Below are 21,835 nucleotides of genomic sequence, written 5' to 3' on the forward strand. Positions count from 1 at the left end.
TGATTAAAAAAAGGTGATCAGCCACACTAAAAAAGTGCTTTTTAAAAAGACCAATTCAAAAACTGGCATTTTTTTAACAAGCCCGCCTAGGACAAATCCCAAACACGGCTTAGTTCTTAGTGTTCACAAAAAAACCATTCTGTACAAAAAGCTAGGAATCAACCAAATACTAAAGCATCTCTCGGAGGACAAAAACATAGTCGGTCCCACTTCCACGTATATAAGATCGGTGGTCCGATAACCGATTCCTCTCTCTCTCTCTCTCTCTCTCTCTCTAATTTGGCGGAGTCTCCTGCTCTTTGTTTCTCCGCCTTCCCTTCAGAGAAGCCTCTGCATCTGTCAAATTGTCCTTTTTCTTCATTTGGAAAATTCTCCTTTCTTCGTCGGCAATCCTCTCGTCTCGTCCGGTTTGGTGCGAAAGATTCCAATGCCGGCGACTTCCTTGGGGATGATTCATTCGGTTTATACCCTTGGGAGTCTCCAATTCGCGACGGTGGTGGCGGTTAGTTGTTGATTTCATCACTTTCTCTTTTCTATTTCAATTGATTTCTTTTTGCCATTTTATTACTCTGTTGATTGGTTGAATTCATTGGCGAGTTACAGAGTTTGATGTTTAATGGTTTTGATTCTATTGTTTAATCCGGATAACTTTCAACCGGCTAGTTTGAAGCTGCACATTTGTTTAATCGTCCACAGTATCTTGTATATCCATGGAAATTTGAAATTTTATTTTGTTTTGTTTTCTTCTTCTTGTTTGCCCATTCTTTTTTTTTTTTTTTTAAGCCATAAGTCAAAGCTTTATTTAATTTTCAACTAGAAGTTTACATCTCATCCAAAATAATAGAGGACCAAGTAAACGTTCAGCTTTGTCTTAGAACAAATTGGGCAAGCCCATGGGCTGCTCTATTACAGGACCAAGGGGTGTGATACCAAGCACAAGATGAGAAGGATCTTGAGATGGTTTTATAATCTAAGGCAACTAACAGCGATCTCCAAGGAGGTTCTGGATCCAAAGAGAGAACTTGGATAGTAACTTTCGCATCACTTTCTATGATAATTGGGTCCATGATGAAAGATTTTGTTAATCGAAAATCCTCTAGAATTGCTTTGAATTCAAATTCAATGGGAGAAGAATTCTTCACCAACAAGGCTCTGGCAACCAGGAGAGATCCAAATTCATCTCGAGCAATGACACTGACTGCAATTTTTTATGGAGTCCATGCTCCATCACTATTGATTTTGATGTGTAGATGAGGAGGTTTGTTCCAAACCGTTGAGGTCCATTAAAGAGAAGAATGAGAACGGCTGAATGAGTGAATGGCTTCCCATTAAAATAGGTTTGACACCTAGCTTTCCAAATTTACTACATTAGAATAGTGCCTCTAGCAAATAAGGAGAGAAACCTTTTAACGTGTTGAATCTCAAGCGTTTTAACGGGCCAGTCTCCAAGGCATTAGATAAAATCTAAGAAAGAATTTCCAAATAGATGATGAAAAGATAGGATTAAAGTGGACACCCTGTCTTAAGCCCCTCTCAGGAGAGAAACCATAGCTTGGCTTTCCATTAATCAAGATTTTCATAGAGTTAGAGGAAATGCATGCCTTAATTAATTTGCAAACAGATTCAGAAAAAACCCAATAGATTCAAATACTGAATGAGGAAAGGCCATTCCACTCATTTGCAAACAGATTCAGAAAAAATAATTTCTATAGCATTACTAATGGAGTTGAACCAAAAACCGGAGAAGTTCGCTTTGAATGTTGCCTTCGAATCAGAATTCAGAGCCACGATGTTGATGTTGGATAGATAACTGAATGTGTATGAATGGAATACCAGGGGATCATGGTTGGTTCATCGATGGTGGGGCCTTTCCAATCGTCATGAAGCCTGAAACGGGTTACCAACTAGAGCCGAGATGTTAATCTTCCCAGTTGACACCTTGGATTCTCATCGGTTACAGAAATTGGCCATAGATAAAGGAGCCTTGGAGGGGTGTGCTCTGTCTAGGTTGTTGCAGCGGTGAATAGAGAGGGGGAATGTAAGAAAAAGAAAAGGAAGAGAATGGAGTGAGGGAGAGAAGGTCCAGGTGAATGAGAGACAGAGGAGAAGATGAGGGAAATTGAGGAAGAGGTGACGGACTGGTTAAGTTCTGAAAATCCAATCGCTGTTGCGGTAGCGGCGGCTTCACAGGGGAATAGAAGGAAAAAGAAAACAGTTAAAAAAATTACAAAGAATAAAAAGAATAGAGAAGGGGGATTTCCGGTGGGGAGATGAGTTGCAGTTTAGTGATGATCTGTATTAGAAGGGGAAGAACTTGGGAAGAAGCTTGCCGCCACTCTCTTAGTGTCGAGAACTTGAAGACGAACAGTGCGTGGGTTCTGGCCGGTGAGAAAGAGAGAGAGAGGGAGAATGAGAGGAAGAGAGACAAAGGAAATGACAGAGGGGAGAAAATGAGAGAAGGGATAACGAGAGAGGTGGCCGGTCAAGGGAATGCCTCCGTTGCTAGAAGTTGCAGCGGCGGTGATCGTGGAACAAAAGATACAGAGAGAGAGAGAGTTGGGGAGGAAGAGATAGAGGAGAGGAGAAGCCAGAGAGGGAAAAAAGAAACTACCGCTGTTGTGCTACAGCGGTGGTGGAGCAGAGGAGGGTGACACCAAAAATGAAGAAGAAGAATTTCTAAGAATATTGGGGGAGGAGAAGAAGAGAGGAAGAAAGAGGGAGAGAGTTGCCGCCGCTAGGTTGCAGAGCTTGAAGGAGATCCCCGGTGAACCGTAGTCCTCGGGCCGATTCCAGAGTAATGGCAATTTCGTAATTTTGTGAAATATAAGGATATTTTGGTCGATTCAATCGGGAAAGGGGTAAATGGAGATACTTTTGGATGAAATTTGACAGCATAGATTTTTTGGGCATTCCGGATCAATTGGTGGAGTCAGGATAATTGGAGGTGCTTGGATGAAGGGAATTTGAAGTACAAGCATTCTGAATGATGAAAAAGCTCAAAATGGAAACTTTGTTTGATGGAGGGGTAAACCGAGAAATTTTAAATTGAAATTTAATAGTTTGAACTTGTTGAGGTGACTGGGCGAATTTGCAGAGTTTGCTCGGCTCGGAAGTGCTCAGACCGGGGGAATCAAAGGTATGGGTGATCTCACCAATAAGGGTGTTCAAAATGGAATCTTTACTGGATGGATGAATTTTGAGCTGAAATTTAACATGATGGTGTTTCTAATGGGTTTGGACAAATTGGCGAGGTTTGATCGGTTCAAAAGTGTTCTGATTGAGGGAATTTGAGGTACGAGCAATCCGACGTACGAGAAAGCCCAAAATAAAATCCTTGTTCGATAGATGGACAGATCGAGGAATTTTGAGTTAAAATTTTGTAGGATTGAATTTCTGAATGTCTTGGATGGATTTATAAGATTTTATCGGTTCAAATGTGTTCAGGTCGAGGGAATTTGAAATACGGGTGGCTCGGCCAATGAAAAAGGCTTAAAATCAGAATTTTTTTCGTAGGAGGGGCGGAATGGGAGTTTTAGGTCTGAAATTCGGTAGATGGGTGATTGGAAAGTTAAGGAAGCTTTTGGTAAGGTTTGCGGGCCTTGAAAGAAGTGTCATTATGTAGATCTTTGATTTTGGAGTAACGAGTGATGAAAGGGCTCAAATTGGAATCTTTTTTATGAAAGGGGTAGAATGGGGATTTTATGCATGAAATTCAGTAGATAGATAATCGAGGGGTTGATAGAGGTTTTGATGGGTTTAGAGGTGTTGGATTTTATGTTACGATGGAAATCTTGAATTTAGAGAGTGGTGACCAATAATTCATCGAACACAAGGAGGTCCCAGATTGTCTTGTGAGGCTAATTACTGCTTCATGACAGTTTACACTCTACTGTAGCAGTGAGATAGTTAACAGTCTTTAGAATTTAGAGAAACTGGACCTTATATAGTTCTTTTGGATAGAGTTTTCTCTTTTTCCTTCAGTACATGATTTCTGCTATACTTTGCTAGGGGTTCACTACTTGGAAGAAGCTGTCTTTATCTTTAACTTTGACTATGGGCAACTGAAACTGGTTTTCCATGCACATGAGGAACATAAACAGGTATCTAGGGACATAAACTGGTATTCAAAGTTAAACTTGAACTAGGGGTTGAACTTGGGCAAGCCTGATCTGAACTTCTGTATGGGCTGTTCTTAGATCTTCAGGCTTCAGGATTGGTCTTAGGCCTGCAAAGTTGGGCCTGACAGTTGGGATTGAGCCTCAACTTGAGTAGTTGTGACATTTTCTGATAGATGGACCACTATCTTTATGTGTGCAATACATATTTAGGTCATGCATATCTATGTAGATTATGTACTTGCACACTTGAACTCCTAAAATATATTTACACTATATACAGCATTAGGCCTAAGCCCATGTATGAACATGGACGTGCACCATGAGCATTATGTGTAAATTTGTGTGTGGTAATAGTTTTATGTATTTTATTTTATTTTCCAAATTGGACTACAGAGCCAAAATGGAATTATTAACCTGACCAACCTACTAAGGTCCAAGCCCATACCGAGTTCTGCATGGATTTAATTCAGGTGGACTTTGATCAACCAGCTTGGGTTTTGCCTCATATGGAGCTGGGCGTTGGGTTAGGACCTAGTTAGGGTTGGCTCTAAAACCTGCTTGCCCCAAACCCAATTATTGGGTTGGGTGGAAAATGGTAAAGGTTAGGATAGGGTTGAGGCATCAAATATCCCGATTCGCCCGTAATATAGCATGTTATATTATGGTTGGTAAGGTCTCGTACTGATTGTAGCGGACACTTGGGATTGAATCCCACCTACACCTGGGTTGGGGGATAGGTTATCCCCCGTTGCGCTTCAAAAGATATAGAAAAAATGTTATATTTTCAGTCATATATCTTTTAAATCTTTGTTTGTACATGAGGGGGAAGATAGAGAAGGGTTCTGTCAGGTAGTTTTGTAAAATATTACATTTATCTACTGTTAGTATATTATTCTTGTGTATATAATGTGTCTTTGCATGTCGTAGTGTGTGATTTAATCCAACCAGTTTAGTATCATAACTAGGTTGGGTTAGGATCAAGAATGCTGGGCCGAAAATCAGGTCAGTTAGGGTTTGGGTTGAGGTTACGTGTTAGGCCAAGATACCACAACCAAATCCAATGCATCTCAAGTTGCATCCCTAACCATACGGTTGTTCATGTGGCATCCTTTATCCATCTGTTAAAGCATATGATCTTCAATCATCTTCTTCTCTGATTAATACCTTTGTTCCAGTGTACAAGTAAGTTCTAATTTTATTATCAATGTATATATTTCTGCTGAAGTCATTTTACCATGGTCAACATGTCTGTCATATTAAATGTGCTAGCAGTTTTTAGTTGTGCTTGAGTATTGGAGCATAAACTGTTTCTTTTACCTTTTCCTTTCTTCTTTATTGGTTAATGTTTCCACAATATTAGGCATGGAACCTAATATGCTTGCTAGATTTTTATTTATTTATTTTTTCAGGACTTGCCCTGCTTTTTCCCCCATTTATTGGATCCTTAAATGATCACAAGCTGTTTCTGTTCTTGCCAAGGATTTGTTTTGGGGTGCTGGGGTTTTGCTAGGGTTTTGTCGTATTTTGCTTTTCTTTTGTTAATGAAACATTATTGAATTGAAAGTTTGACAAAAACCCTAGCAATTCATTGGCAAAAATATGACAAAACCCTAAAAGGATTAGGTCAGTCAAATCTAGCTCTAGGCAGGTCTTGTTTAGTGACCAGTCTTGTATAGACAGAAAAAAGATGGAAAAATAGCAAGTAGGAGATGGTTCATGGGTCTTTACAGGGAGGGATAATTTACTACATGTCAATAATATGTTTCCCAGAGTTTTGAGTATAGCTTACTATGTCACGATAAATTTAAGTGCAAGTTACATAAAAATGTTGGCACTTTATCATTAGAATTTCCAATGATAAGTTGAGTTTTACATGTAAAAGTGCCATGTATAGAAGGGTTGTACTATTTTAGCAAGACAATAATTGTTGAGTTCAATATAGACTGTCTTAATACATCCCATCAAATTTTAGTCCAGTTTGTTTTGTTCTTAACCCTAATTTTTGTTTTCCTGGGGTAAAAGAAAAATTGCAATTTTCTTGGGTTAAACAATTTTTGTCAGTAATGGGTTTATCTCTATTAGTAATCCAGGAGTTTGGGATCTAATGATTTTCACGACCTAGTTTCATTTACCCTTTTTTCGTTTTTGAATCTCCAGAATGAAAATCTTTGTGAGCGACTTGCCCATGGATACCCTTTTTTAGAAGCAGAGGTTGCACATTGTGCTTGGCATGAGTTCTGTGAGTCTGCTGTGGATTTCATTGCTAGGAGATCCAGACTTGCTTTTCTTGATACTGATGCAGCAGGCTTGCCACATGTAATTCAAGTATTGGCTGCTGAGCACAAGCGTGACAAATCAAGGCTGAAGCAGGAGCTACAGAAGGCAAGGCAATTCTTGGAAGCTTTTAAGTCATGTAAGAATACTCAATTCCGTGATGGAAAGCATACAGGTCAGACTACTTCTTTTCATATTAATTTGACTAGTTTCCCATTTTACATTTCTGCCATCTCATGGGTCACTTGTTACTCAATTTGGCAGGGCTGTAAATTGAAATATAATGGTTTTTTTAGGAAGCTTAGTTTTTAGATGCCTGTAAACAGTGGTTCCCATGCACAAGAGATTATTAAAAAAATTCCTTACTGTTGATGTGAGGAATGAATAAGTTGTTTTAATTTACCTTGCCATTTCCACAAGTTTGATTCAATGGGTTGGGTAGGGTTGGTGCCAGCATTGCACTTTCTATATTCCTCGTAATTTACCTGTCTTTGTTGAGGCATTTGATCCTCCTGAAATTGTAAATTTTATACAAATCTGTCAAAACATTATTTCCCATTTCCTGGGTTTCATTTCATTGTTTTCTGTAATTATCTCTTGATGTTTGCTGGATTTTTTGGGATACCCTTCTCTTTTTCTTCGTTTTGGGGTGGTTTCGGGGCACTATTTCATTGTTCCTAATGATTAGAATGGGCAATCGTCTGATTCAGCTTCTGTTCCTTGTGGGCTTTTAATTTTTCGGCATAAATGTGTTATAATTAAGGAGGTGTTCTGTACGGTAGATGTTTTTTGGATTGCTTGATTGCAAAACTCACCACACCCATAAAAAAACATTCTTTTAGGGGTGTGGGCATGTGGCCGAAACCATTTATGAATGGTTTTGAAATGCAATCTATCACAATTTTTCTTCCACAAAGGTAAGGTAAGTGATTAACATATATAACGTAATAAATGACTGAAATGAACATACATCCACACCACGGTGCAAAATACCTTAGTCTCAGTTTGGTAGGAATACAAGTACAAATATGTAGAGTGCAAAACCTTATATTTTATATGTATTTATATTATATATATTTGTATTTGTATTTACACTGTACAAAATATAAGGTTTTGTACTCTATATATTTGTATTTGTACGCCTGCCAAACTGAGCCTTAGGGATTGAGGTGTAGTTCAAACCATGTAATTTCAACCGCACCACAGTAGGGTCAAATAGATTCAAAGATACAACACCTTATAGAGACCACATTACTAACTCTACATTTGTTGTTATTTTTAGCTAACTAGTTCTTACTTTTAGGACAACCACACATTTATGCCCGAGATAAGAAGAGTGATCAAGCATGAACTTGATTGTTATCACGTTCTCATTTTTTATTGGTTGTTGCATTATCTGAGATTAGTGTAAGAGAATGATTACTGTGCAAGGAAATCATATAAAAAATGCTTGTAGTTCATAAGTTCTCCCTTTACCCAGTTTGTTGCATCTAGTCTCAATATTTTGTTAAGCATAAGCACAAAATTCCCCAGTCTAATTGGATCTAAGATTCATTAAAAATGGCTGTGTTTCTATTACTTTATTAGTCATTCTAAGAAGAAGAAGAAGAAAAAGAAGAAGGGAGTGGAAATTAGCAACACCACCAACATCTGTATCACAGTTGCAAGCGACTATAAACACAAGCATTGATATCCCTTGAGCCAAGAATTGAACTTGCAGGCCTAAAAGGATGAAGATATGAAAGACTAACCAACCGGAGGGTACTAGAGATGTAAATCAGTCCTTTAATATCAAGATTAAACTTAGTGATTAGCAGAATAAAACAGGTCGGAATGACTATATAGGAGAAGAAGATTGCGAAGAGAAGAGGTAAGAGAAGGAGTCGAATAATTCTCCATTCTCCTCTAACCCTATTTTATTAAGATTTAAAAATTTGATGATGACAAGAATGCTCTTAAGTGGGCAACTAACTTAGCAGTTACATAAAGAAAAATAAAACAAGAATAAATAACAGACCCATTAAGTGTGGCCCATCAACATAAAATAAAAGATATTACAAGAGATTGTTAGGGCCCATTCGGCCAAATCTCTTTACACTCCCCCTCAAGCTGAGCATAGGTGTCAATCATGTCCAGGTTGCTTATATAGTGTGTCAATTTCCCCCTCAAGGGGAGTGTACAAGTTTCAGTTATTGCTTCCAAACCGTTCAAATTCAATGTCCCTTCCGGTAAGATGTTGTTCAGATTCCAATAAGAATCCAATGTAGGGGGGGCCTGATGAAAGGTCTTGTGTCTTTCGGCCAGCTTCAGGGCGGGGCTGATTCTGAGCTCGTAAGTCCTTGGATATTTTGTCCACCAACATCGCTTCAAATTTAGCCTTAATTTCTTGGTTAGAACAATCTTCAATCGCTATTTGCAGCCTATGTTTTGTTTTACAACCCATTGCTTCATGTCCAATTCTAGCACAAAAAACACAGAATCTAGGGAGACGTTCGTATTGAACGCCAATAGAAATTGTTTTGCCATTTAACAGAGTAAAAGGAGCTTCTTGCACTAGTTGATCAAAAACATTGATTGAAACTTTAACTCTAGCAAATTGACTCCACTTCGGAATATCCTTCGGATCGGGTTACCTATCTCCGATGCAACCTTTTTAACTGCATTTGCTGAGAGATACTCAATAGGGAAGCCATATAGATGCACCCAGAAATCTGCACGATCTAGAATGTAGGCTGTAGGACTCTTGTTTGGTTGCATAGTGATGAGGTCATTTTTGAATAGCCATGGGCCCCGATCCACTATTTGATCACGTTCAAAACTGCTTGGAAAAATTCACTCTTAAAGTATTTGATGTAAACTTTGAAATAGCTAATGGTTTGATTTGCCAAGCTTTTGAAACCATATCCTTTAGACCTGCAGGTTTAATAGGACGGTCGGAGAGGACCCTAAAAACTAACAATCGTCTCCAAGCTTCGTTGGGAAGAGCATCGTCCAAGTTAGCCTCAACTGCATGATTGGATCTAAGGAGAAGAATACGAGATAGATATTTTAATAGATCCTCGTCAGCCATACTAATGAACTGAGGGGAATCGAGGGTATAAAAGTACGGAGAAGCCTGTGCGAAGACAGGAGGGAAGGTGCAAAAACATGTCAATGCACCTAAATTTTGCCCCTGTCCGCCCATTCATGATTTGAAATCTTACTACTTGTAGATTTTCTTATAGAATAATTATAAATGAATTAGTATACAATGAAGAATATAAGCCTTAATTAAGGGGAAATTACGAGACATCGATTGCAAAAACGTATGCAAACAGGGAGATTCATTAGAAGAATTTCACGACGGGAGAGTGCTTATGGCGACTAAAATTTGATTATGTATGAAACTATCTTAAATCTTAATGCTCCTACTTCCGAGCTTCAGGTTTGAATAAACTCCTACTTGGCGTCCACATCTTGAGTATAATCAACCTTTCCATTGCCTTAGGGAAACCTTGTTAACTTTTCAACATCGGTTTTCGAAGAATAGATATTAAGAAGATAAAAAGGATAAATCTGCCCTTAATATACAATAGTATTGTACAAAACAATCTATTGTAGAAAGAGTAAAAGTACAAAAATAGCCCTCGGTTAATTTTCTTTATCTCTACACTCCCCCTCAAACTTAATGTCTATTTGTCTATGAGAAATATATGTCAGTGTTCGAGTCATCATCTTCGTCAATAGATCAGCCAATTGGAGGTCCGAGGACACTTGTAGAAGAGAAATAGTGCTAGAAAGGAGATTGCAAAAGAAGTGGCAATCAATTTCGATGTACTTGGTGTGTTCATGGAATACAGGGTTGGATGCAGTTTTGATTGCACTTACCACTTACATTATCTGCAAAGAGAAGATGCAGTTTTGATTTCACTATTGATGGGCTCATTCAAATAGGAGGCTCCACGGTCCCTCGTCCAGTCTCTTCTTGCTGTCTTTTTCTCATGTCTCAATTTCAGTCTTTAAACGTGGTTTTATAAATGTATCTTGAAATATCACTTTAGTTTATAACTAGAGAATGACCACTCTGTACTAAGTACAACGAGTATAGCTGTAAAGTGGGCCGTGTCGCCCTCCCCGGTGAAAAATCTGGGGGTCGGCCCTACATGGCCCACGGCCCAGGCCCGTGCCATAGGCTTGGGTCGAGGTAGGCTACAAGCCGTGCCGGACTGGGCCACAGGGCGGGCCTTGGGCCTAGGCCGAAGCCCGAACCAAGCTAGACTGAATGGATTATGAATTTACGAATTACAATTACCTAAAAAATAAATAAATAAAACAATTCAAATAGGAATTGTATTTTATTTAAATTTGAATGAATAATGATACAAATTACAAAGAATACAATGATACAAATATTGAAATATACAATGGTTGGATACATCATACTTCAAGACATACTTGGATGAATGAAATATGAAAATGGAATAAATTAATAAATATAAAAAATACAATATAGTTATAAATTGAAAATACCAAAATACATTAATAGCAAATAAATTAAATAAAATTAAAACAAAATTTAGAATAATTTGAAAAAAAATAAAAAATTATATACAACTAGTCAATTATTGTTCATGAATCATGACTTTCATCATATGCTTTAGGTGAAATATACGATGTATGTGGTAGTATCATGCCCTCCTTTGTCTTGTAATTGTAAAGTTGTAATCTATATTTTGCATCATGACTGCATCTAGCCAACCCTGGTACAGTGGTACCTGCACTAAAAGTCTAAAACAACTAAACAAGACTCCAATGGAACTATAGCTTGTAGTCTGTAGACACTAGAGGGGTTAGTAGATCACAGATCATGTGCCATGGCGATTGGCGACGAGAAATGTTCTCCTGCTTTTCCCAATATTTTTAAAATTTATTTTTCATTATTTCAACAATTCATTTAAATTATGGGTTATTTCTTCTTCCTTCTCATGTTTGAGAAAATGTCTACTCAAATGGCCAATACAACCCTTGCTACAATAGCTAAAGTCTTTTCTACATTTTTGACAAACTGTTCTTTTCCCCTTCCCCTCAATATCCTCTATTTTAAATATTTTTCAAATCGGGCTACTAAACTTGGGGTTTTGTGAAGAGCCGACCATTTTTTTAATTCTAAAAAAATAAAATTAATTTAATTGGACTTACCCCGGATTTCCGGTTTAGAATCCCAAATTGCTAACTTGGAGAATCAGCCAATCAACCAATTAAATATCAGAGTTCACTCAGATTGTAGAGAGAAAGTATGAGAGAAACTGAGAAAGGGAAGAGATTAAGAGAATAAGAGAATTGTTGAATATTGATTGTTGAATTGGTGTGATGAGAAAAATGGTGGAGGATAGGATCCCCTCCACAAGCAAAATACATAAATACCCCCTATATAGCTGTTAGGGGGGTATTTATGTAAAAACCTCCCAAAAAAGCTGAAACTAGCCATTTGGGGGGGGGGGGGGGGATGGCTAGTTTTCGGATGGACTGTGCGGGTCGTGTCGTGCCCACCTGTGACGGGTCGTGCCATAAGTTGGGCTGTGTTGACATGCGGGCCGCGGGCGGCACGACAGTCGTGCCGACCTGTGGACTGTGAACCCCCAGCCCAGCACGACATGGATCATCGTGCCAGGCCTAGCATGGCCCATGGGCTGTCGTGCCAAGCCAATCCAATTTCGTGTCAAGCCGTATGCGGCGTGACCCGATTTACACCTCTAAAGGTTGGTATTTTGATCAATTCTGTTTGACACCCATTATTTGTATTGTAAATTTAGGTTAGTTTTAATGTTATATATAGATTTGTTGTTTAATTTAAGAGATTAAATCAATCAAATTTTATTTGTAAACATTTGAAATGAGTTTTTCTAAGTGGATGTAACTAGCGTTGACCTTTCAGAGTGTGGAGGTAACTGCCACTTGGAGCTCATATTTCTTTTTCGTGTGGGTAGATACATGTTTTAAAAAATAATGTTTCTATTTGAGAGTAGAAATATACTCTATTAAAAAATATGATGCCACTTGTCTAAAGTAGAAGCCCTCAGGTCTACCTATCATCTGTGGTGTGGCCATATCAAATAAATCATCCACGGTGTGCTCATATCAAATTAAATCACCCATGCCCATGGTGTATCCATGTCAAATTAAATTGCCCATGTGGTGTGTCCAAATCATTTTTGTGTCAAAACTCAAATAATTTTTAAAGATGTTTCTCATGGAGTCATAACACCATAACGAGAAGTAAAGTGAATGTGCAAAATAAAATAGAAATTATTAATATTAATAATTACTATCATAATTAATATTTATTATAAGAAAATTTTATTATATTGTATTCCTTAGTATGGTCACTATGCAAGATTGTTTGTGTTCTCTGAATCTGACATTAAAACTTAGAAGGCTGCATTTCATTTCAATGACTAGTTTCTCACAGTTTCTTACTTAATCCGTATTTGTTAGAACTATTATCATGATACTTTCTACAGAAAGAATTCAATAAAAAATTGCAAATTAAGTAATAACTTGGGTAAAACTTTCTAGGTTACAGGTTTGTTAGAAAGCATGGAAGCTAATAAAGATTCTCTTCGATTTGTGAACGTCCAAGATTGTCACATATTAGTGAATTTCATTTCATGAACACCCGAGATCACTGTTGTCATTGTAAAAGTTGTAGTTTATAGCATTTCTAAAAAAAGAAATTTTCAAAAAAACAAAAGAAAAAAAGAAAAAAAAAATATGCTTGACAACCTTACTTTAATATAAAGATATAAATTTTGATTTAATGGAACAAGAGATGCTACAAAACATTGAATATTGGAGAGAAGACTCTAGAGGGGTTTTCATTTTTTTATGATTTAATTGTGAGAAACGAGAGGAGGTCTGTGTGAGCTTTGTGGTGAGAGGACGCCTCACCTTCCCTCTCTCCTCTTTCTATATATATAATTTTGCTCTGACTTTCATTTGCATTCATCCCTCTTTTACAAATTGATTTCTTGAATCTCAAACTCAGATGGACATTTCTTCTCAAACATGTGTAGAAGAACCAAGGGAGATCAAAGGCCTCTCAAATATTTCAGCGATTTCAAGAGAGTAATTACATGGATCCCAATCAGGGTTTATGCCATGGTGCACTTTTTGATATTGCAGCAACCAACGTAAGTGATTAGTTTACTTTATTATAAGGGATCATCAAGTCTTGCTTCAATCAATCATTTTAGGGACTTGATATGGGCAGAAGACTCTGTATCTTTGGATTTTGCCGCCCAACTGAGATGCCAAGTGATGTTGTGGAAGACACTGTCCTGGAGCATGGTGGAGAAGTTATTGCATGCCAGTGTGCTATAGAACTATTTTAATGTTTCAATTATTTTAGTTTAGTGATCATGAACTAGTACCGTATAAACCTTATATAGGTTTTGACAAGCAAAACAGGGGCATCTAATGAAAAAACATGACAAGAATTTCTTGGTAACAGGATCAAACATTAGGCTATGTTTGATTTTAGGGAAAATGCAAGAAAAGGCAGGGAAAGATAGGAAAATCTTTACAAACCTTGTATAGGTTTTCTTATCTTTCCCTTCCTTTCCCTATCTTTTCCTTCAAACCAAACATAGCCTAAGAGCTTGGGGATTGTCCCAAAGTTATCTGGCCAAGTATTTGTTATCGAACTGGTTACAGTGATGCTTTAGAATTAATTTATGTGCTGTGCTACAATATAATGGTTATTGTGAACATCAAAAGGTTGGGTCCAGATGTAGTAGGCATGTTAGGTAAGCACAATGAGTGAGCACCTAATAGTTGTGCGACACCTGTTCCAGCTAATGTGCTTTTCATCTATACATTTTTGTTCTGTTAGACAAGGAATTATCTATTATTTTATTATTTTTCTTCTACCATTCATTGTCTTCTCCCTTTGAAGGAAAACCAGTGGCAGTCGCCTTGAACTTCTCCTTGGTGATCCATTTTCTCTCATCCTCTCCATCTCTTTCCCTCATTCTTTTCTTCCCTTATCTTTTCTATTTTTTTTTTTCTTTCCTTTTCCTCCTCCTCCCATGAGCCACAATCGCAGTACGTTCTACATGTTCGTCATTCCCCATCAACAAGAATAGATGACTAACGGAGATGCAATCCTTCTCAGATTCCCCATTCGATTTTAACAGAAACCCAACCTCTTCTGGTCCCATTTACTTCCCTAGTTTTCATTCTTATCATCCCACTGCCGTTGCTCTGTCATTCCAATCATCAATCGAGCTCTTGCTCTGTGAACTCTGTTGTTCGAACTGGTGGCTATCCCAACCGAAATCCAAGAAAATCATCACTAGTCGAGTGCTAGCAATCCCAAATCGGATCAGATTAAAAGTCTCTTGCAGCATCGTTGCTCAAGCCAAAATTTTGATTCAGGTACATCTCTTTTCCTCTATGAATTCCCCTTTTTCGTTTTTTACTTATTAATTCTAACGGAACAAAAACGTTTAAATAAAAAACATATTAATTGGGACATGTGTCACATGGCTATTAAGTGCTCACTCATTGTGCTTACCTAACGTGCCTACTACATCCAGACCCCAAAAAGTCACCTATGATCAAAATCCTTCGTGTGGAAATACTTTTTGGAATTTCACTGGTATATCCATATTGTGATGTTACATCACATTTCCTGCAAGAAGGTTGCATTTTTTTTTTCTATTCTAAGGTATTAGAATTAACCTGACATGATCTGTGATTCTAGCATTACAGTTTGATATGCTATACCATCCTGTTTGGTACCACAACACGTCAAATCATTTTAGTTTAGTTTGTCACGGTATTTGAATCCATGATTCCCATCATAAGCTTGCACGAATAGGGGTGTTCATGAAAAACCGAAAAATCAAATCAAACTGAGAAATTCGAATCATAAAATGCGGTTAATCGAACCGATTGATTTGGTTTCGGTTCAGAATTTTTGAAAAACCGAAGGATCAGTTTGGTTTTGGTTCAGAATTTTTGAAAAACTGAAGGACCAGTTCAGTTTTCGATTTACCTTTAAAAAAACCGACGGTTAATCGAACTGACCGGTATATATATTTACTTGCATATTTTACAAATATTTTTAATATATGTCACATATTTTCTATGTATTTTATATAAACATTTATTCATTATATATAATATATACTTATATTATATTTATAATGATCTATTTACAAATATATTATATATTTTTAAAATATTTATAATATATATATATCATTTATTATTTATAATATAATATTATACATATATTTATATAATATATATTATAAATATAAAAAACTGAAAAACCGAAGAACCGAAGAACCGAACCGATCAAAAATCAAAACTGCCAGACCAATTAACCGGTGGTACCGGTTCAGTTTTGGTTTGGCAAAATGAAAAAACCAGTACTATCAATTTGATTTACAAAAAAGGGCCATGGTTCGGTTAATCGAACCATGGACACCCCTATGCACGAACACCATTTGAGGTAAGACTGTAAAAGGTATTGGGCTCATCGGGTATAAATAACCTCCTAAATATCCATTCATAAGCCAGAAATTTGGTAATAACATTGTAAATTCCTATGTACATGCATGTATGATAACTAGTAGGGTCACGTTTTATCAAGCTGGATAGGGGTAGAACTGTTGACTTGACCCATCAAATCTGGGTTCTGTTCTAGACCCTAAGTAATAGGATTGGATGGGTTTGGGGTAGGAATGACAACGGAGCGGGGCATCCCACCTCCCCATCCCCACCCACCCGCCTCTAAGGTAACCATATCAAACCTAAGATGTATTTTAGAAATGGGATTATAGGAATTTGGAGATATTTTAGAAATGGGGTTATGGGTTCTTAGGGTTTTAAGAATTTGGGGGGAATGGGATTATAGAATCAATTCTATGCAAGGTTTTAAAAATCAAATTGGAATCGGAACTGTTCTGGCCATCGATTTTTGGGTCAATGGTTCGACCGTCTGATTGGAATGGATGGCAAGTTTCAACTAAAAAATCAAAAGAATTAAAAAATATTTAAAATAAAAAACAATCAAAAACCATTGAACAGATTGACAGTTCAATTACCGAGGTCAACAAGTAGCTAACCAAATCAATGATTTTTTGCCAAAGACCGGGTTGAGAGTAAAACGGAATTGGTTGCCTAGACAGTTCCTAGGTCAAGTGGGTCCAACCGTCCGAGTCAACTGCGGTTTGAATACACTGGTCCTATGTCACTTCATATACTCAAGGATATTTTAATAGTTGACCATTAGGTTTGGGGATTATATATTGACCTTGTCCCGCCTCGTTTTTGGTTTGGAGCAAAAAGAATTTCTGTCCTCACCCTATGATACGGAAAAATATGGTATGGTTCTAATTGACCATGTATTTTGATAAATAACACCTTATTGGCTATCACATTTATGATTCTAATTGACTGGTCAGAAGTTTTTCAGATATCATATCTTTTCTATATCATAGTCGAACACCCCACCCCCCACCCCCCATTTATGATCAGGAAATCAGTTTATTCTTAAAACCCGGATTGACCTAACAACAGGAACCGTTTTATTTTTACGTCCAAGCTGGTTTCTATCAATCTGACCAGGTTGTAGAGGCAGCAGTGGAGGTTTGCAAGAAAAACTAACAATGACAGTTTCTGTGCCACTTCTTTGAGGTGTTCCTCCGGCATCAGAAACACTTCACCTTGCCGTCCGAAGTGGTGGAGGGATCGTTGAGAAGATCTTTTGGCAGTGGGACATCATCTGACATAATCCATATATTTTATAGCCACCCTCTTCTCGATACGGTTGTTCAGTATAGGTTTTCAGGCACTTATCTCCTGATTCAAAGGTGCGATACTGCTTTAATTCCATTTCAAGGAGTTCGGATCTGCTCCTTATACCGACCTCGCATCACGTTACAGCCGCACATCAGGAATATCTCCCTAATTTGCATATTGTTACTTTCAAAGACCGGAAGATGCTTACAATGCATATGGTGGGATGTGCTATAAGGAGCAAATCTCCATTCCATTTCAAAATTTTATATTTAGAAAATTGGAACTGATACTGAGAGGGGGTGTTTGGAGAACATGGGTTTTGCTTTTGAAAACAAAAGCAAATGCCATGGCAGCAAAAACGATATAATTGATTGTCGAACGCCTCCTAACTTTACCTAATGTAAAAAACCGATACATATCGGTGGCCGGTGGCCGGTGGGTGTTTTGAGCCATGTCTCATCTCATGTATATTCTCTACATAATATCTGGTGCCTAATCAACTGGACTGGTATTGTAATGTTTGTACGTAATTGTCCATATCTCATTACGTTTTTCTTTTTCGCAGATAAAAAATAAAAATTATTGATAATTTGAAAGTACATGAATAGACCTGTTCATGGGCCGGGCTTTTACTCTTCATAAATATGATTTTGTTAGGATCGAGTTCGAGCCCGGCTCGACCAACAAGCCTATAACATGGGCCCAAGCCCGAAGCCCAACCTAACAGAAGAAAGAACTCATTGCCGATGACTATGTTTGTTGGTGTTGAGTTCGCGTCTTAGAGAGAGAGAGAGAGGATTCACGAGACGATGCTCAGTTTGTGGTGAGACGATTTTGATAATGAAAAGAGGAGTTGGTTCACGTCAGAGAGAGAGAGAGAAAGAGAGAAGACTCACCGCCAGTCTACCGGAGTTGTTGCGCCGGTGAATGTCAGTTTTGCAGCTGCTTGAGAGTGTGAGGAGGATGTGAAGAGAAGAGAGGTTTGGCACTAGGTAGTTCAGCTAACAGAAAATGTGGAAAGAGATGAATGAGAAGGGTTACTTAGGACATTGGGGTTTTTTGGTTTAGTCTATAGGTCAGGCCGGGCCAGGCTATTTTGACAAATCCCAAACCCGGCTTAAATTTATTGTAGATCGGGCTTTTTGGCCCAATGTCAATCCCGAGGGCTCATTTGTGTGTTTAAGCCCGTCTGGGGGTCGGGTCGGGCCACCCGACCCATGAACAAGTCTATACATGAAGCCCACAAGAGTCATATATAATATTTACATCAAACTTGCTAAGAATAGTAGGCAAAGAGATGAGCTAAAATATTCTGATCTCTAGGGATATGTTTTGCTTGAAAGTTCTCAAATTTAGTGATATTGTGCATTATTGTTCTGATATGCATTTGAATTATCCAATTGCCAATGTTTGTTCTTTCCTGAATAGCCTGTATAACCTGCGCATCAGAGAAGAGAGATATATATATTTATAACTTTCTTGATTTGCTTTCTCCAGTCCCTTAACAACTGCCTTGAATTCAGCATCTTGACTTCCTTAAAGTGCAGTGAGAGTTCCTGATGCAAATAGTAAATAATTATCATGAGTGGCTATGGCAAAAGCTGCACTTGCACGATTTGATAATGGATTAAATGATCCACCAGAATAAATTTTGAGATGTTGGGAATCTATGGGTACCAACTCTCTTTGCAGGTTTTTTGATCCCATGGAATCTTAGGTCCATATCTCATTACTAATTCATTAATTGTTCAGCTCTTTTATTATGTTCCAAGGGGTTGTTTGGCTACAAATCAAATTATATGCGTAATATGCTGCTCATATAGCCAATTAAATATTAATTTGTATTTGGAGTTAGAAAAATGACAGCATCATATTCATACCCACCAGAAGATGCGTTACAGAAACTAGACTAGAGCGGAGCCACCTATAAGCTTATGCTTATACCCACTTTTTTTCCTGAAACTTCATAATTAATACAGATGTTATATTTATGGTCTGCCAATTCAGCTGTCAGTGAATTGGGCATTACCATTGATTTCATCTCCAAGCCCAAGCCCAAGCCCAATGTCAGCTATCAAGTCAAACGTGTAAGTGTAAGTGTGTCACTGTGTAAAGCTTAAACAGGTGTTAGGGGCCGTTTGATTTGATAATGGCTGAAACGGATGATTTGTCTTTTGGTGGATAAAACATTAAAGCCTGAAAGGATATAGTAACAATCCGATTTCAGTTTCAGCTTCAGCTTCTGCTATCAAGTGGCTCACAAGTCACAACCTCCTTGGTAGCTTTATTCACATGAAGACAGACAGTGCAATAAGTGATTCAGTTCATCTCTAAGACAGACAATGCAATAACTCATTCAGTTCAGCTACTACAGGCTACAGCTATTGTCATACCATGATGTCTTAATCCTTCCTCTCCCTCTCTCTGTCTTGGGTGTGAATGCAAGCCAAGCCATCGAATATCTGACTATTTGAGCTTGGTTGTTGGTTCACAAAAAAAACCATATTCGTGGGTTCGAACTTAATTGTGAGCCAAACTTCCTATAAAAAAAATTACATTTAATATCTTTAAGTTTTGAGAAATTGACTTACACTGCCTCTATTATATATAAATTGTCTTAAAATACCTCATCCCCAAGTTTTTTAACAATTGATTAGATCTTCTCTTTTGGCTATCATCTATTATCAAAATATTAAAAAAGATTATTTTATTCATCATTCTTCTTTAAATTTTTAAAATGAAACATTTGAATAAACTTATATCATATATGAATGAAGCTCTCTCAACAGCAAAACTGCAACACCCTACTTAGAAGTTTCCCCTTTCTATCTATATTCTGGAATGAAGAGAAGCCGAGAGACATTTGTTGTTAAATTACCTTGTTTTAAACAATTTCATTTCTAGTTGACGTTGGAGGTGTAACAAACAATTTATAGTGTGGAAATGAATCAACATTGCAGACTCTAGAGAGATGTATTACTATACTGAGAATAAGATAACACAATGCCCCTAGTATTGTTTATTTGGTAATGGTATTCAGACATTACATTTGATAAACCGGTAATAACAAGATTTTTAAAACTGGACCCAACAGGAACCATTTTATGGTCTGGTTCCTAGGTTGAACGATCCAAATGAATGATCCACTCTGATAGAAAAAATAAAAAAATAAAAAACAAAAAAAATTGTTGTCCAGATCGATGATTTGACCACCCGATTAATAATTTATTGACCAAATCAATGGTATTTGGTCAAAAAATCGATTTTGGAGTAAAACAGAACCGGTCCCTATTTTTTCTAGTCCGACCGTTCAATCTGGTCCGATTTTAAAAACGATGGACAAAATTATGGTTGGTTGTTGTTATTTCACTTTTTTTAAGTAATTCTATGGGTTACCTATGGGTAGTATTATCATGTTCTAACTGTGGGGTGGGAATTGAAAAATAAATCAAACAGCTCCGATGAGAGGATAGAGAAAGAGCTTTTACATTATGGGCCTTTGGATCAACAAAGCTGAAATCCCAAAAAACAAAAACATGTTTTGCAGATTCTAGTTGGTTGCAACCACGAAGAGGTGGGGGGAGAGAACTTCCTTTATTGACCTATTGAGCTTCGTTTTGAAAATTTGAAGAATAATAGAGGCAAAATCAACCACAAAAAGGGTAATATTGGGATTTAATGTCATGCATCACATGTTAGCAGATTGTGATAGAATATTAACAAACGTTAATGGCAAGGGAGGGTTTAGTCAATTATGAAAAAGCATAAGGATACCTTAAGACAATTTCTAAACAATAGGGGTAGAGTAAATCAATTTCCTAGGAATGATTTAGGAGATTTGTCCTTTTAATTATGAGACTGTTTAGTTGTGTTTGGAATCAGTGTAAAACGTCATCGGTGTAACATTGAACCATGAAAGTGAGCGTTGCTTTTTGAAAATAGCGATGGATGGAAGAGTGTAAAGTTTTATATCGATAAAATTGATGCAGCTTTTACATCAAATATCAATGTAAAACTTTAGAGGTGATGATGTTTTACATTGATTATCGACATAAAACTCCACTCCATCCAAACGCACGCAAAACTGAATCAGAGTGGAGTTTTATGTTGATAATAATTACACCCTTTTCCAAATGCCTACAAAACCGAACTGATGTAAACGTTTTATTAGGAATGACAACAAGGCGGGGATTATATTCCCCGTCATCCCTAATGGAGGTAGGTTTCTCATGGGGACTTGAGTCCCTAAACTTTTTTAATTAACAATATATTTTTTAAAAATAAATTTACTTAAAATAATGAAAAAATTTAAAATTAAATAATATTTTAAATATATATGACAATTGGACACTATTAGATGCTATTAGGTGCCACATAAGCTAAATAATAAAGGAACATAAAAAAATGAGTTTCTCCCAATAGATAACTTTCACACAAATGGGAACAACATTTATTTGGCCAATGTTTGGAACCAATGCCCTTTTATTAAAGAAACAATGTCACATATAAAATCCATTTTTTTGGACTACGCATTGGAAATTGTGAAAATGTATGATTTGAGAAACTTTTTGGTGTTTTCTCATTTTTTACTATTGATAGCAACAACATGCTACGTGACATCGAAAACAAAAGACTATATGGCAAGTTCACAT

General features: G+C 37.2%; 1 protein-coding gene across 1 annotated transcript; it reads left to right on the forward strand.

Moving 5' to 3' along the window:
- Positions 1-260: 260 nt before the first annotated feature.
- LOC148870902 (glycerol-3-phosphate dehydrogenase SDP6, mitochondrial-like) lies at positions 261-13,790 on the forward strand. Its single transcript, XM_088967430.1, has 4 exons — positions 261-502; positions 6,276-6,567; positions 13,417-13,561; positions 13,642-13,790. Exons 1-4 carry the CDS (start codon positions 428-430, stop codon positions 13,760-13,762), a joined length of 633 nt encoding a protein of 210 aa, XP_088823556.1. The 5' UTR covers positions 261-427; the 3' UTR covers positions 13,763-13,790.
- Positions 13,791-21,835: the final 8,045 nt, after the last annotated feature.

Source organism: Nelumbo lutea, chromosome 2, assembly GCF_056320005.1.
Source record: "Nelumbo lutea isolate HS-2025 chromosome 2, American lotus-T2T, whole genome shotgun sequence".
NCBI classification, from domain to species: domain Eukaryota; kingdom Viridiplantae; phylum Streptophyta; class Magnoliopsida; order Proteales; family Nelumbonaceae; genus Nelumbo; species Nelumbo lutea.